Genomic DNA, 16,662 nt, shown 5'->3' on the forward strand with positions numbered 1-16,662 from the left:
GAAATGGACACTATTCACAGTTTATCAGTATTAGGCCAGGTCTGATCACATTTTGAAACTACATGGATCTCTGTAAAAATTTGTAATGGCTTGGCAAAATGTAAAACATAAGAAACAGGATTAATTAACTAGCAAACTGATGAATTGACCATTAAGTTTTAAAGAAAAAAAAATCAAATCAGCTTCCTTGTCGTCTTACACTGCGGCGATTTTGATGAACTTCTTGAGCAGAATGGCCCGTTTCACCAGGTCCTCACAGAGGCACAGTTCAGTCACCACCCAGTGCTGGACCACATTAAAGTGCCGCACAAAACGCTCCAGGTTGGCCGTGGTGGCACCTGGGAATTTATGGCGACCAAATATGTAGTAGACAAGCTCCACCTGCAGAAACAGGGACAACGAAGCAACACCACGTAAAAAATAAAACAGCCTTGAAGTGACAGACAGAAAAGCTTTAGAGTGCAGGATGTGATGGCACAGATTGTTTTACTTGTTATGAGTGGTAAACAATCTTTTCCCCTTTGTTCTTCACTAAATGGTTTATATTCTCTTGTGAAATGTGATATTTTGTCCAAAAATGTGCAATGTTACCTCATGCATGGCAGTAAACAGTTCCCAGTCGTAGTTGGTCAGTTCTGTAGCGATGTCTTTGGAACTCATCTGCTCAATCAGGTCAGTCGTTGCCTGTTCTGGGCCCTGCTGATCCTTCAGTGGCCGCTGTACGAACAGAAGAGCTTCATTTTTTAACTTTTCTTCTGCAAGGAAATGTATGAAATATGCAATATTCCTCACCAGTTGTTCCACTTCGCTGCTTGTACAGATGAACAGTCTCTCATTGAGGCCTAGAGCAGTGTAGACTGCAGTTGCATCCAGCTTTAATTGCGCTCTTTCTGTAAGAAAAATTACACATCCACCAATATTTCCCCATTTATTATTTATGCAGGGTGTGTATGTGTAACAGGGTTTTATTTTAACTATAGTATAGATGTGAAGTTTGTCAAAATGTATTTATTCTTTGAATTTATTTTATTTAGTCAAGTTGTTTATCCAAACATTTGTTGGTGTATTCAGCCCGGATAGTCTGGTAGACTCGGTTCGATTAGGGACTAAAACTGCAACATTTGTTAAATTTTCAGAGCTCTAGTTCACATTCACACTGCTCTGTGTCAAACAACTAAAACTAACTGAAAAACCTGTTTCCCCGTCGCCTGTGGGGGCGCTGCACTAATAACTACTGAAGGAAGCGAAACAAAACAGCTGAAGAAGATCAGCACCTATATTTCTCACCAGATTTCTATAAACATGGTTTAAATTGAAGCTGAGAAAATTGCTGATGTTAGTAAATCTACAAATAGTTTGGTTTCTATCAAGATGCAAGCGAGGACTAAAAAACTTTCTTCATCCTATTTGATGATTATGTTTAAACAAACGAGGCAATTAGTTCAGTTTTTGTCATTTATTAAAGGTTTAAAAATTACAGCAGCAGTAAACCCTGACTTCTTTTAAATCGCAATTAAAAACACACCTGTTTAGAATTGTTTTTGAAATGTAATATGTAACAATGTATTGTCTATTATATGTTGCATGACTTTGTGTTCTTGTGTTTATGATGTAAAGCACTTTGAAATGCCTTGCTGAAATGTGCTATACAAATAAAATTTGATAAAGCGCCGCAGCAATTAATTTTGCAATTAGTATTCAGACCTCCCCAAAAATTCAGACTTTCTAGACCGGGTGGGGGGGAAACTCCTGCAACTTTTAGATGTGTCTCTACTTTAACACACCTGAGTCAAATAAGGAGGTCATGTTAACCACCAACTTGATTTTCTCTTTTCTTACAATAAATCCAGTGAACTTGAATTTGTCTATGACTGGACCTGTGACATCTCAGGTCCAATCAACCTATTGACGCTGCGACAAATATTACAAGGTTTCTACAACTATTGGAAAATCGTAAAAGTGAGGCCCACCTCCACTGGAGTTCATTTTGACCAGAACATGATCTCCATCTGCTTTGACTATTGCCGACATCACCTCTTGAACAGATGAGCTTACGGGGAGCATCAAGGAGAGAGGTTTGCTGTCTGCCTTGTAAATCTCGTATAACACTGAAGGGAGAGGAAAAACAAAATAAAATGTCATTATAGACTTCAAAACAACCTCTTTATATTTTGATGATAAGCTACTTATAAGTTAGTTTAGTTATTTCCATTGGACTATGATATTTGCACTAGAAACTAGACCAAAAAAGTATTTTCTAAATTTTGTTTTTGCAGTGCAACTTGAGTCAGCTAAAATTTCTCTATGCACCCTAAAGTGCATTAGAGAGAAATGCACATAAGTAAAAATACGTAAACACATCATAAATAAACAAGGGCTGCATAATAAAACAGATACAAAACAAGATTATCATAAGGTAATAGATATAAAAGAAGTATTGCAAAAATGCCTTTTTCAAAGATGCATATTATAACTTTTTGCATTTTTTTAAATTCAAAAATATGTCAATTATCTTATCTAAGTAATATTCTCAACAAGCCAACATATTTAGTAAAAAGTGTGATGGTTTCACAATTTCAGAATTCTGGTACAAATAAAAGCAAAATTATAAAATTTCCTCAAACTATAAACCCCTTCACAATATTGGCACCCCTAGTAAAGACAAAAAAAAAAAAAAAAAAGATTTTAACAGTGAGGGAGATGTGAATACTTAAAGATGCCACTCTGCTCAAACAGGTGATTCACAGCATGCGTGATTAAAAATATGAACTTGGTTTTTGTGCAATTTGTTTGTCACTGTTTAAGTTTTCTTAACTCCTCTGCCTGTAGATTTGGACAGATTTAAGTGAGTTACTATTCTCTTGTAGCTATTTCATAACTTATGAAGACCAACATACCTCTAACTTAATAGAAATGCATTAAAATATCTTGTGCCAATACATCTGAAGGCGCTGAGCCACTAGGTGTCACTGTTCTTGTGCATTTAAAATAGAAACAGAAACGTAATGGCTGTTGGCCGCTGTACTGGTGACACAAGATATTTGTTGTTGGAACATGTTTGTTTACACATATGAACTGGAATATTAATTTATGCATATTTGTTAAATGAAACATTATTGGAAGAAGGACATTTGGACTATTTTGTCAAAATAAGAGGGTGCAATTTGAGTGCATAAATAATAATCTCTAACATAGTGGAACTAAGGAGAAAAAGGATTTTTTTTGTTTTTTTGTTTGCCTTATTTAATGCAAATCAGTAATGAGTATGGACATTTTGAAAACTTATTTTAAAAACTTTCAGTTAGACAAATAAAACATTCGATGTACTTTGATGTATAAATGTGTTACATTCTCTGTGATTTACTAATTGATTGGTTTGTTTGATTTAAGATCCGGAGCGTTGTGCACCTTTATCCTGTGCTTTGATTGGCTGCAGCCTCCCAACTGGCTCCTCACAGCTTGAAAACCAGTCAAACTGCTGATTCTGCTGAATGCAACAAAATGACTCGGTGAGAGGAGAAATATTTTTAAATTAAAGTGTATTAATGAGTGCGTTAGAAGTGTTTTTATAGTCATCCTGACCACTCAAAGCACTGTACAACAAAAGCATTGATTATAAATAAAAACTCACCCTGCTCAGTGACTGATAGCCATTCTCCATCCTGTCAATTTATAACAAAGATAAAAATGGTATTTCATAGCATTATATAGTGTTCATTAATTAATTTCTTGCAAAAATTAATTAATGAACTAAGTGAACATATTTACACTTTTGTTCTTCTTCTTTCCCTGAACTGTTCCTTCAGGATGCTGGACAAACGATAATCAGCTGCAACCTCGTTTTTCAGTTTCTGCTTGAGCCAAGAAGAAAAACAAGCAGAAGAATTATTTAAGTGTTATACCTCATTAACAAAACTGATTATTTGTTCTTTTTGTATTTAATGAAGATTGGTTAATTCGAGTCTGATCTCTCACCTCCAGAAAGTCCCCAACTTCTGGATCTTCTTTCAGCAGAAGGCCGAACAGCGCCACCCACTGGGCAATCAGCTTCACGACCTTCTGTTTGGTGTTGAAGATGTAAGCGGTCTTCTCCTGATCTGAGCCTTTGGACAACTCTGCCTGGTAAGTGCAAAGATGGTTAAGGGTCTAACACGGTCAGCAGACATTATAATTTACTGCAGCTCTCTCCAAAGTGTGAGTAAACTGAAAACACTGGTCAGGATATTGATGCTGCAAAGCTGAGCACAGCTGGCTGGACGGCATGAAGACTTTATGTGTGAGCAGGAAGTCGCTCACACAGGGATCTGAGGAAGATCACGATCAATTAGTCAGCTGTGTCTGATCATCTGGAAAATCAGAAAAGCCTGGGGATGTGGTTCACTCTCACCGATAGGATCATTTCCATTGGAATCCAGCTTCAGTGTGTCCAGTAGATGTTCCAGGATTTTTTCAGGTGTTCCTGACATGACTGTGTATCTGCAACAAAAAGGAAAGACAGAAAACTTCTTTAATGCCTTGCACTGCTTTATTGTGCTACCTAGGGGTTAATCAGGGTCTTTGCATGTCATATTACAGTTTTACAATTTTGAATAACATCTATTTAATATTTTTTCTTGAATTCATGTAGTAGGGAACATTGCCTTTTCATAAAATCACTGAAAAAAAAAGTTGTTAGATCTCTGGTGTTTGTGTTTGGGTAGATTACATCACAAAAGGCCACAAGCTTTTTCATTAGAGAACATTATGGTGGATCAGCAACTTTTGACACATAGTACACTGACAATATTTACCTCAAGTTAGAATAAAAATGACTATGGATGGTGCAGCTAAAGCAAACATTAAATTATTAATTCTGTCACTTTAAAACAAGAGAAATACAAATGATGTACTCAAAAATAAGTCGCTCTGTACCTTATATCATGTCATTAATGACATGTAGCGAAATAAGCTTGGTTTTTAGAGGGTAGATTTTAACTTGATTCAGTAACAATTTACAAAAACATGGCTAGACACCCATTGCATTGTGGACATCTAGTAATATTAGACAAATTGTTATTGGTTGGGCTGAAAGAACAAGACAGTATTTTCAGATGTATAAATGAAGCATGAAAGAATACAGTAGCATTTGTGTTAGGAAAGAAATGTTTGAGTGTGACTCACTTGCTGTTGGCTGCAGCTCCCCCTTGACCATTGCAGTCTGCGCTCTTCTCCAACACAAGGACGGTCTTCCCATGCTCCTCCAGTCTCACCGTGTTAGCCTCCACATCCTGGAAAACAGAGCAGAAAATTACAGTTTTGTTGGTGACATGTTGCAGGAAATGGAGCTCTCATGTAAAGTTAGGGGGATATCAGACAAACCTTAAGGATTCGAATGAAATCCTGTTTGTCAACACGCAGGAAGTGGCAGTTGTCCTCTCTTAGGATGATGGTGGCGGCACGCGGCGCGTCGTTCAGCAAAGCTAGCTGCCCAAAGTCCTCGCCCTCATGCAGCGTGGTCACGATGCCCTGTTTGAACACAAGTCGCATGAGCGTGACAAACAGCTCAGGTCTGAGTTAACCTAAAAGCCGTGTTCAGGGGTACCTTTCCATGTGTGATCACGTTCACCGAGCCTTTCCAGATGATGTACCAGGAGGTTCCTTTATCCCCCTGACTGAACACTGCATCACAATAAAACACAGTCGGCACAAACATTGTTCACCTGCACACATCTATGTTAATAAATTACTATGACAACCCCGCTTACGTTGCACCTTTCCTATTATATGCTGCATTAACTCTCATAATCAGGATCAGGGAGCCACAGCAGAGAGCAAAAAAACAACAACAACAAAAAGTTAATTATCTGCTCGGCTTTAGTGAAGAGAAAAATGAATAAAGACCTGAAAAAGGCTGAATGCTTAAAATAGTATAAAGTAAAGGAGTACAGACATGAATCCTGTTATGATGTCATATGTATACATACAACCCATTAATATTCAGATAAATGCTTTTTAGCAAGATGCAGAGAAACTCGATACCTTTTGACCAGATTGATAAAGGTGACCATTTATACTTCCTTGAACAGATTAGGATAGGTCTTCATTTAATTTTTTTGCACAAAATCATTCTTAGATAATGAAATTTTAGTCTGCAGAGTTCACTGGCAGACTCCTTTCAGAATAAGCTATTTTATACTGTCTTCTCACTTTAAATCCAAATAAGCTGATGCTGGCCACGCCCCCAGCTTAATGTTTACACCTGCATGTCAACATGGCTGCAACATATGCAATTATACAACCGTACTTCTTTGAAAAGCAGAAGTAGAGCCTCCTGCACAACCAATCAGCAAGAATCCACCAAGTAGCTTATGGATGGTTAGTCAACAGCAAAACACTTGTCCTTTCCAGAAACCATTGTACAGCATAGAAGTAAAACCAGGAGACCAAACATCCTGACCCTCAGCAAAGGTTGCTGGGTAATGGCCTGTATATAATTGCTATTCTTTGTGGGCCAGAGGAAATTTACAATCAATTCTAACTTCAAAACCCATTTCTTGTTTTTAAAAATTGTTAAATTTGTATATAACAAATCCACCCTAATAATTAATTCAAAAGAATCAAAAGCCCAAATAAAAAGACTTTCACACCCATGATAAACTAAACAGAAGGACTCCACCTATGTTGATTTAGCTTGCTAATCTGAAATGAAGTGCAGACACATAATCCCACGTAAGTCATCAGTTATTAACTATCCAGTTTTACTCTGTAAGAACCAAGAGCCGGTATCAGCGATAATATCAGTGATGAATCACTTACAGACTGTTCCAGACTTGACGTGGGATTCAAACACCAGCACTGCAGCCAGCTCTTTCCGCACCTACAGACCCATGATACACAACACAGTAAAGCCTAGCATTAGACTACATAGAAGTGGATTATTAACAAAATAAAAACAGGAACATTCGGGATGTGTTGAAGCTAGGAAAAAAGGACTGACTGAAGACGAGAGATGAGCAGCGGCTTTCACATGGAGCAGCTCCTCATAGATGACCTCGATGTCCTCAGCGCTCCTCTGACTGGGACTGCACAACCAACAAATAATCAACATGAGCATGGCATCTATGTGTTCCGGTTCTTTACACTGGCACAGGAACCTCTGACATGTTTTAAGCAAATCATACAACTACTGATTTATCCTCGGGATGCAAACGACTGATCACCTTACGATTAATCATTGATTAATGGTTTATTAGAGTGAAAGTAGCTCCAACTGAGTAATTATAACATACACTTAGACTTTCTTTTAGTGTTGTAATTTGACCGCCATCCAGTAGAGGGCATCGCTGGTCATCTTTAAAGAAAGCCAGTTGACACAGAAACAAAGATGGCGGAACCATAACAGAGCAAGAAAGAGAAATCGTCCAAACTGTTGTGGGATGCAAAATGTACTTTATGCGGTTCTGTTTAGAAATTAAGCTTTAAAGACACATAATCCCACGTAAGTCATCAGTAGTCATTAATAGTACTTGTTGTACCACTAAGGCGAGGAGGATGTGATGACAGAAAAGCAGAGGGGAAAACCACAGATGAACATGTCTCCGTTCATTAGGAATTAAGTGTTTCACATTTTTTATTCTCTTATATTTTTCTGTTGAGCAACTGCAGAAGTTTCTGTTTTATTATATCTTATACATATGTCTAATTTTAATAATGAGAAAACCAAACTTTTTTGTTTATTCAATATGCAGCAACGCATCTTAAATTTTAAAACGTAATGATATATTTTTAAATTCAGCATATTATGAAAAATTTAGCCCTTGAAAAATTTAGCCCTTGTTATATTATAAGAAGACAGTCGACGCTCAGGTTTTTACTTTGGTTTTTAATAAAATGGCTGCTTCTTGATTGATAAGATCAATTGACTTTAGATTTACTCATTAGTTAATAACTTGCATGCCTAATAAATACACATCAAACTGTCCAGCAGCTTCACATGCTGACCATTTGCGTAGAATCATGGTGAGCAGCGCATCGGGGCCCAGCTGAGACAGCAGGGACAGAGCTTCGTGCAGCTCGTCCTCCAAGTCCTTCTCGTTGGAGACGTGGTTCAGGCCAAACTCTGAGTCCTGGAATCGGTAGAAGTGTGTGTCCTTGTCAAGGAAGTTCAGATCCTGTTTCACTGGACACATTCACAAAACGGAAAAAGACGGCAGGATTTAAAAATTTATTCACTTAAAATGTAGAAAACAGTGCCTGTAAAAAGAATTCACCTCTTAGCATGTTTCACCCATTTAACTGAATTCAACAATCATGTTAAATAAAATTTGAAAAATATATTAAAAAATTATTTAACTTCAACAAAATGACAAATAAAAATATGTAACATAAATTAAATGTGCCGAGTCTCCATGGTAAAGTGGTAGCTGAGACCAAAGTTGAGTAACATCACCACAAATGCACCAACCCATTGTGAAGCATGGTGGTGGCAGCATCAGCCTGGAGGCAATTTGTTCTATCTGCAAGAGGACTACGGCTTCAGAGAACATTTATTTATCAGCAAGACGGCCCAAAGCATTTTGCTAAAGCTACGCAGAAATGGTTTGAGGAAAACAAGGTGGCTGTTCTGAAAGGGCCTAGTCAAAGCTCAGTCACATAGAATACTTGAGGCTGGGTTGAAATGGGTCGTTCATGGTCATTTCCCCTGTAACTTGGCAGCTTTATCAGTTTTCAGTTAGACACTAAAGCTGTTTTTGTCACAAAAGCCAAACTTTGTTGGTTATAATTGATTTATAAAAGAATTAAAAGGGGTAAAACATCCAAGGAGCTGAGCAATATCTAGACACTGTAATTTCCCCGTCAGACGTTTTGACCTTGAGGTACATTTTGTTTTTAGGTAAGAGCTTCATAAAAATCCAGATACATGGAAATAAGTACAAGTTGTTTCTGAGTTCCTGTTAGCTCCTGATGAAGCACTTCTGCCCTGATTAGAGTGATCTCCATCAGGATAGCAGAGCTTCATCTCAGAAGCATGAAACAGCGAGAGAACCCTTCACCCTGCAGAAAACACCATCAGACCGATGCCACAATATTCATGGTCACTGAATTTCAAGCTCTTCAAACCCTTCTGGAAAATGTCTGAGTGTGCTGCAGAGATTATCATCAGCATAAATTAAAGACATTAAATATGGAAGAATCATCAGACATCCATCAGTGGTACACATCAATTACTCAAAGATCCAAGAATTTCACAAATATTAATGCAATATGTCTTGAGATCAGCTGTTTAATAGTTGTTTTATTCATGTTTGTTAAAGTTGTTCTGTTTTTACAGTATGATATGAGACAAATATCTAAAAAAAAATCAACTCCTCTAAGTAGCAGTTTACAAAAATGCCCCACTCCACGTCTGAAACAACTTGCTGCTCTCAAATAAGCTTGTCTATGTGCTACTAAACGAATGACAAATAAAAATATGTAACATAAGATTACTGCCAGGAAAACCGCTTATCCGATATTTAGCTAATGCTAAAGCTATATTGTGGTGAACCAGCTGTAGCGTAGCAGAGCAATGAGGAGAGTGTGAGTGGCATTTTATCTGTTTTGTCCTGCAGCAACATGATAAAGTTTTTCATTTCATTTTTCTAGGTAAAAGATACAAACTGCAGCTTTAAATTACACACAACTGGACTCTTTACAAATTAAATGACTTTTAAAGACAATCAAGATTTTTATCAAAATGTGACGTTTTCCAAGGCAGAATAAAGGAATTTTCAACACTGAAGCTGGATTTAACGCCCTCACCATGAACGAGGATTCCCTCATCCACCAAGACCTGCCACATTCCAACAGCCTGACTCCTTGACTGCAGGCATTCGTTCTGTTTCATCAGCCAGTCAACCAACTCCTTCCCTGAGCAGCATTGCCTGTTGGGGAAATGATGCAGATTATAACACATGTAACCTGCATCAGCTGAAGGTAACACTGTGAGCTGACGTACCTGTGTGTTTTCAGGTGATGCTTCCTGTCTCGGATCAGGCCAGGGTTCTTCTCGATCATAACGCTGTACACCGACCTCGCAGCTTTTACGACACGATCTGAAAGGAACTGAACAGAAATGTGTTAAATACAGTTAAGTGTTTTTTATTTTGATGGATTTAACTGGAGGTCTTAGACAAAGCAATACAAAGTATGTTAGAGGAAGAAATATAATCTATAGTTTATATTTTTTGCAAGTTTTCAGAGTCTGAAAAGTGTGGTAAACATTCACTCTCCCTGAGTTTATAAGTTGACGAAGGATCTTTGGAGTATGTCTAAGTTTTGGTGATTACTTTTTTTTTTTTTTTTTACAATAAAGCTTCTTCTATTAACTATTTTCAAACTTTGCCAAGCATTCTCATTTGGATTCATTTATGTCCATCATTCTTTACCGCATGTGTCAAACTCAAGGTCCGCGGGCCAAATCCGGCCCTCCATGTTTTTTACGAGGCCTCCTCGACTCTAGAAATAGAACTTTTAAGATAATAGTGTGCTTAAATCTTATTTTATCAATCAAATAAGCAGTTTTATATGTATTGTCAAATTCTTTTAATGTGAAAATATGTTTAGTATTATTTCAGCAGTTTGTTGTAGGTAGTTTTATTAAAATTTTCTGCCACAACTGGCATTTTGAGGGCATTCTTGACACTGATGTGGCCCAAAATGAAAACAGTTTTTCATCCCTGTTTTATGTCATTAATATGATGAACCTTCACCCTAGTTCTTCTCTGTTTAAGCTCCTTCCATCCTTGTGACCAGCTAATGAAACATGTCAGCAGTATTATTGTGACTCCACCATGTTCAGGGTCACCAGAGAAAACTGATACACATCTACTGACCCTCTAAACGGTTTATTGCGAATGTTTGTGTGACTTTCTTTCAGTGATGGCCTTATTTTTGTTGCTCTTCTAGATTTGAATGGCTAATAGTTGTCATGTCAATAGTTTATGTCATTTGAGTCGTGGATCTCTTGGGTCTTGTGTTTCTTCTTTCACTTACTAAAAAATTCATTTGCAAGAATTTGTACTAAAACAGTTCATTTCACTGAAACAGACAACTTCTGCAGCATTATAAAATATATAATTAGCCAGAAAATGTTCTGACAAATGTTCGTTTACAAGAGAAAATGGGGGGGACACCTTCATCACAGTAATCCCCCTATGCACCCACCCCCAGCGTGGAAATCATGTGTGACGGCGTGTACATCAACATCGTGAGTGGAGATTTCTGTAGGTGTTGAAGTGTGACTTGATGTGTGTGAATGTGGGTTGCATGAGGGTGAGAACGCGTTAAAAATGGCTTTGCGAAACTCTCCCACACCCCGCTGAGTTCCCGGCCTGCGCAGCTCGTTCTGAAGTTGGTACACAGCAACAACAAACTTTCGCCTTCTCACCACCCTCAACGTTTTTTTCTTTTCTTTGAGCCAAAAGTTTCCATTGAAAGTCTGAAGCAGAAGCACAGAGGAGGGTTTCCGTCACTTCAGAGGGCTTACAACAGTTTCCTGTATACTGATACTGTAACAGCAGCCTACTTAACACTAATTCCACCTGAACTTACCTTCTAGTAAACCAGGTCAGTTTTCGGGCTTAATCTAATACCTGCTTTTATGTGGACTTATTCTGACCTGAAATGTCCCCACATTTTCTGCGCGCAGACAGATTTAGGTCACCACAATGTGATTAACACAAGTGTCCACATGCAGCTCAATGAGCTCTGGCTTAAAACACAAAATGACTAGAGCTTGAGGCCCAAAGCCTGTCAGCCACTCATGCAGACCAAAATCTTATGTAATAAAAAAGGGCTTGGTTTATGGCTTTGTAATACCCAGTAATTCAGGATGCTTCAAGTTCATTGCATGACCTACATTTTATGACTGAGCATGGTGGGACCTTTGCTCCTCCCCGTCTTGTTTGCCTACAGACACCTCCTGCACGTCTTGTGATTACACACGAGTGGCTGAGACGCCTGCATGCTTGCGTTCTGGATTTTCCTCAAGAGGCTGTTGTTTGCCCAAGGTGGTGGACTTGAGATTCACAGAGCTCCACATTGACTCTGTGCAGTTTTATTTCATTTTAATCGCTAAGTAGAGTTTAGAGAGAACAAGTGGCCTTAGGATACAAAAACACCCGCTGACCTTTTGCTTTCCTTTGTGACCTGACACTCGATGACGTGAAGACGACTGCCACCCATTCATCATCTCTATTGCATGCAAATTAACAAATCAAAATTGACAACTATAATTTATTAGAGACAGAAAGACTACAGCACACTGATTAGCATGTACAATGTTCTAAAAACATTTTGTTTTCTCTTTTTTGTCACAGTTTTATGTTTCAGACTGAACTAAAGGGTTTGACAAACAAACTATCCTGGCCTCAAAAAGCTAAATGTCTTGTAAATTTGGCTTTCGTCAGCGCCAGCGGCTGCTGTCAATCTTTTGTGTTAACTGGGAATAAGTTTTACAGACCTGTAGAGAAATTAAGGTCAAAACACAGCAGCCCATTAAGTCAAACAACAGAATGGTGATTGAATTAAAGTCCAGACTTTGACTAGGTCACTCCTAACCTTCAATTTGTTTTGTGAGTCAAATATAAGTGGACTAGGAAGTGTTTTTCAGATTATTGTTCTCTGCTGCACTTGAGATAAGCGTCACAAGCTGGAGGGTGGAAGTTTTTCTTCAACTGAAGAGCAGAATTCATGGTTCAATCTGAGGTTGAAACAATTGATCACAAAGAATCGATAGTGAAATAATTGTCAACTAATTTAGTAATCAATCATTAACTAGAGTACGCAAACAAAACTAGATAAAAAACTTTCTTCATTAGTAAATATAGTCAACCCAGAACTCCTCAAGACATAGTTTCAGTTTCACTTGGTTCAAATTCTGTAAAAACTCCTTTTAAGCACCTGTTGTCATCCAATTATTTATCAGTTAACCCAAAAAACAATCAACAGATTAACCCTACACTGTTAGGTCAAGCAGAAATGACAGAAATCCTTTTACATGTTGATGTTAAAAGTATTTTCCTTTATCTGCAGATGCATTTATTTGCTACAAAAGATCAAGTTTTTGCTAAATAAATGCTGTGATATTACATTTTAGGCAATAAAATATTTATGTTTTAGTTTTTTTAGAAGAATTGAATTACTTGTACTTTTTAATGTATTTTTAATAATGTATAAAAGTGTAAGTTTAATCGGCTAAATAAAAAATCTGCTTTTCAATTGACTAATTGTCAAAATTATCCACCATGTTTGACTGTCAGAATTATATATTTTTTCATAAATTATTTTAGTTTTTTGTCAGATGTAACCAAAATGTGTCACGTTTCTTTGGTCAGTCCATAAGATAAATTTAGTCGAGATGTGTTACTGGCAGAAATGAGACAGTTGGTTTTCTAAATTGTGTTTTTTGTCTTCGAATATTCCTTTGGATGCCATTTTTGCACAGCCTCCTTCTCACTGACATTAACTGAGGCAAGTAAGGCCTGCAGTGCTTTTCATGTTTCTATAAGTTAAAAGCAGCATTTTCCATTTAATCTGATCAGCTGTGTTTGATATCAAAACGTGTTTGATCATGTGACTCGTCTAAGGTTGACGAACGTGTTTTTTTACACCACTGTAAGCCTAAGACGCAACATGGGGGTAGTTAGTGGGACCAGAGGCATCTGTGAAACCTCCCTGGAGAAAGGCTGTCTGGAGGTCACCAGTGTTCCCAGGGGCCCGTTTTCCCCCTGAGACTCCGAGAGTCACATTCTCAGGCATGTCAGAACCAAAACAAATGTCCCTTATGAGACGACTTTCCATTACCTATGCAAGTTCTTTAAATTAATCACTTCCAAAGCCATATGTCACAGAGAGGCCTTTCCCCTCACTGCTAGACCTGACAATTATATAAACATGCAGAATGTAGAACTGTTTTTCATTTTATGCAACATTTTTGTGCTGTTTTTATTTGTGGCCTTGGGTTTATACACTGGTAATCTAATCATGTCATGATTAATAACCCTGTAGGTAATTGCACTAAGTGAGTCTAATTGTATAGCAAATATAAATCTCAAAGGCTGCCAAAAGGTGTGTAAAACAAAGAGCAGTTAAATATACTGTCAGTCTTTGTGCAGCAATAATTCAAACATACAATCTAAATACAAGTTCACAAGGGAGAAAATGTATGAATCTTACACCAAGGAATACTGTCCCTCGCATATCCAGCAAAGCTCAGCCCATCACCCTGCAACCCAAGCAGAGCTCCAGCATGTTTCTTCGGCTGGTTTTACAAATGTATGTGTCGTACAATGGCTGCTGGAAAACACCAGCTTTTTTTTTTTTTTTAACTTATCATCCTGAAACCACTTGCTGCATTCTTGTTGGTTGTGCAGGAGGTTCTACTTCTGCTTTTCAAAGAGGTATGGTTCTATATTTGCACATCTGTTTGCAGCCATTTTTATATGCGATTGAAAACGTTGTGGCGAGCAACTTATTTGGATTTAAAGTGACGGGGCCTAAAACAACTCATTCTGAAAGTAGATCACAACAGGCAGAACTGATCAGAATAAAATCTCATTATCTAAGAAATATTTTGAGGAAAAAAATTGTACAGCCCAATCAAACCTGTTAAAGGAAGCATAATGGATCATTTTTAAAGAACAGTACTCAGCTTCATATTGCAGTGCATCGAAACAAGAAGATTAAAATAATCTTCTTCTTGTGTTTCACAACACGTGTGAAAATACACATATTTCACACGTGTTTTCTGTTCAGTATTACCTTCAAAACCTCACTTCTAATCTTGAAAAAAAAGATACTTTACACTGCAAAAAAAAAAAAAAAACCTAAACATGTGCAGTGTAGTTTTATGCTTTGGCATTATGGGTGGAACGATTAAGAGCGTACAGAGTTTTCCACTCTATGCCTCCTCTGTAGGCGAGACGTTTCTTTGTGTCTTTCTCTCTGTGTGACCTTAGTGGGATGTGCTGGGTGAGAAGCAGCACAAGCAGAACACTGCGTGAGCTGACGAGCCGCGTAGCTCAGCTCCATGGACTGACTCTGACACCTCTCTCTTTCTGAGAAAAAGACAAAACAGTTCTTCTGAAAGACACACATTCATCTTGTCATATAGCAGAAGTCTGGGGACAGTGCTGGTCACAAATATCAGAGTTTCAGTTATTGTTCTGTCAGGGTGGAATAATAAATAACTTTAACAGGCTTAAGAAAAACAACATTAACTGAGTCCACAGGTTTCAGTTTATTGTGGATTTTCTCTGATCCACACAGGGTATAAGAGGTAAATATAAACTTATACTACCATACAAATTTGAAGAAATTTAACTTTAAGAAATTGGAGAGAAGCTGCTCCCTTTTTGGAGCCAATAATCACCTCCTGGCATAAATCTGACTACACGACCACTTTGGTGGTTTTCAGATCCAAGTTTTAAGTTCCATAAATTTTAAATAAATTTGATATTGTTTTGATTTACCTAGAGATGAAAGAAACACTTTACTTCTCCAGTCAAACAGGACCCACTGAATCTAACCAGAACTCACTTTCCATTTCAAACTGCACTATCGGTGCTTTTAAAGTTTTCCCCTTGGCACAACACTGAAGAAGCCGAGATAAAACAGCTCAAGGGGTCTGGACTGGATCGAGTAGGACTCAGGATCAGTTATCCATGAGCCTTTAAAGTGCCCTTTAGACTCGTTATGGTTCTCTGGCTGGGAATGTGTTTCTTAAGACTTGCTTGAGTGGTAGTGCAGGATATTGCAACAACAAAAGAACCCGTTCAGCACTTTTAGAGGATGCATGCGCCGCCGGTCTACATGTTACTAGAGATCAGCAGAAGCAAAGCCAAGTGCTTGTCAGTGAGTGATGATTTACAGACTTACAATTTTTGAAGTTTGGGAGAGTTTTATAATGGATATATAAACAACAGTAATTCAGTAATTAGTATGAAACTATAAAAAAAAACACAGGTTCAAGTTTTTCTTTCTGCTATTCCAACAATTTAGTCCTAATTTGAGAAACTGCTTTGTGACAAGACTTCTTCAACCGCATAAAGAAGAAAGTACTGCAGAGCTGTCCCTTCCTCACTTGTTGCTGTGAACTGCCAGTCAGCTGATTGAAACTTTTCCTGCATTTTTCACTTTCCCATGAGAAAAAACACATTTGACTGTTTGGAAATATTGCTGAAGTTATTTCCAATGGAGTGAATTTAATTTTTATTGGCTATAAGGAGTAAATAATAACACTCTGCCCCTTCTCCACCCGTTGCTGTGCACTGCCAATTAGCTGACTGAAAAGAAGCTTCTATACAGAAAAGTCTGTCTGTTGGTTTATTCCTGCTTGGGAAAATAACATAATAATGTGAAAACTAAAGATGCTATAAACATAAATCTTATAAAAGTAATACTGTGTAATGTTACTTTTATAACAATAGAGACTATAATGGCTATTATATTTATTTTAAATAAAATAATTTTTCCTCTTAATTTTTTGTTTTAATATTGTGGTATGTTGAAACATTGGTATTTTCTAAATACTATACTATGAGAATCTCAGCCTGGCCGAAGCCAAAGAACCAATTTACTTGTAATCAAATGTTTAGATAAAACTGTTTTTCTAATAATTCGTTCTGGTTTTATCAGTCTCTA

At 37.5% G+C, this 16,662-nt stretch overlaps 1 protein-coding gene across 5 annotated transcripts in view; it reads right to left on the reverse strand.

Annotated features, from left to right (window-relative positions):
• Positions 1-16,662, reverse strand: part of rapgef3 (Rap guanine nucleotide exchange factor (GEF) 3) — a 30,153-nt gene that overhangs the window by 2,751 nt on the left and 10,740 nt on the right. For 2 of the 5 annotated variants that reach the window (XM_055056689.1, XM_055056692.1), the window contains 18 exons: positions 9,977-10,083; positions 9,781-9,902; positions 7,981-8,158; positions 6,977-7,061; positions 6,796-6,856; positions 5,582-5,658; positions 5,359-5,505; positions 5,161-5,267; positions 4,388-4,476; positions 4,226-4,304; positions 3,976-4,126; positions 3,769-3,851; positions 3,632-3,662; positions 3,409-3,484; positions 1,971-2,108; positions 793-890; positions 592-717; positions 200-381 (listed from right to left, as the gene is read on the reverse strand). In XM_055056689.1, coding sequence (XP_054912664.1) covers positions 200-381; positions 592-717; positions 793-890; positions 1,971-2,108; positions 3,409-3,484; positions 3,632-3,662; positions 3,769-3,851; positions 3,976-4,126; positions 4,226-4,304; positions 4,388-4,476; positions 5,161-5,267; positions 5,359-5,505; positions 5,582-5,658; positions 6,796-6,856; positions 6,977-7,061; positions 7,981-8,158; positions 9,781-9,902; positions 9,977-10,083 — 1,937 coding nt within the window. Of the gene's footprint in view, positions 1-199; positions 382-591; positions 718-792; positions 891-1,970; positions 2,109-3,408; positions 3,488-3,631; positions 3,663-3,768; positions 3,852-3,975; positions 4,127-4,225; positions 4,305-4,387; positions 4,477-5,160; positions 5,268-5,358; positions 5,506-5,581; positions 5,659-6,795; positions 6,857-6,976; positions 7,062-7,980; positions 8,159-9,780; positions 9,903-9,976; positions 10,084-12,148; positions 12,214-16,662 lie in introns of all 5 variants that reach the window. The other 3 variants (XM_055056688.1, XM_055056691.1, XM_055056693.1) reach the window with 2 other exon arrangements.

The sequence above is a fragment of the Poeciliopsis prolifica genome, unplaced genomic scaffold (assembly GCF_027474105.1).
Source record: "Poeciliopsis prolifica strain line A6 unplaced genomic scaffold, Auburn_PproV2 SCAFFOLD046, whole genome shotgun sequence".
In the NCBI taxonomy this organism is placed as follows: Eukaryota; Metazoa; Chordata; class Actinopteri; order Cyprinodontiformes; family Poeciliidae; genus Poeciliopsis; species Poeciliopsis prolifica.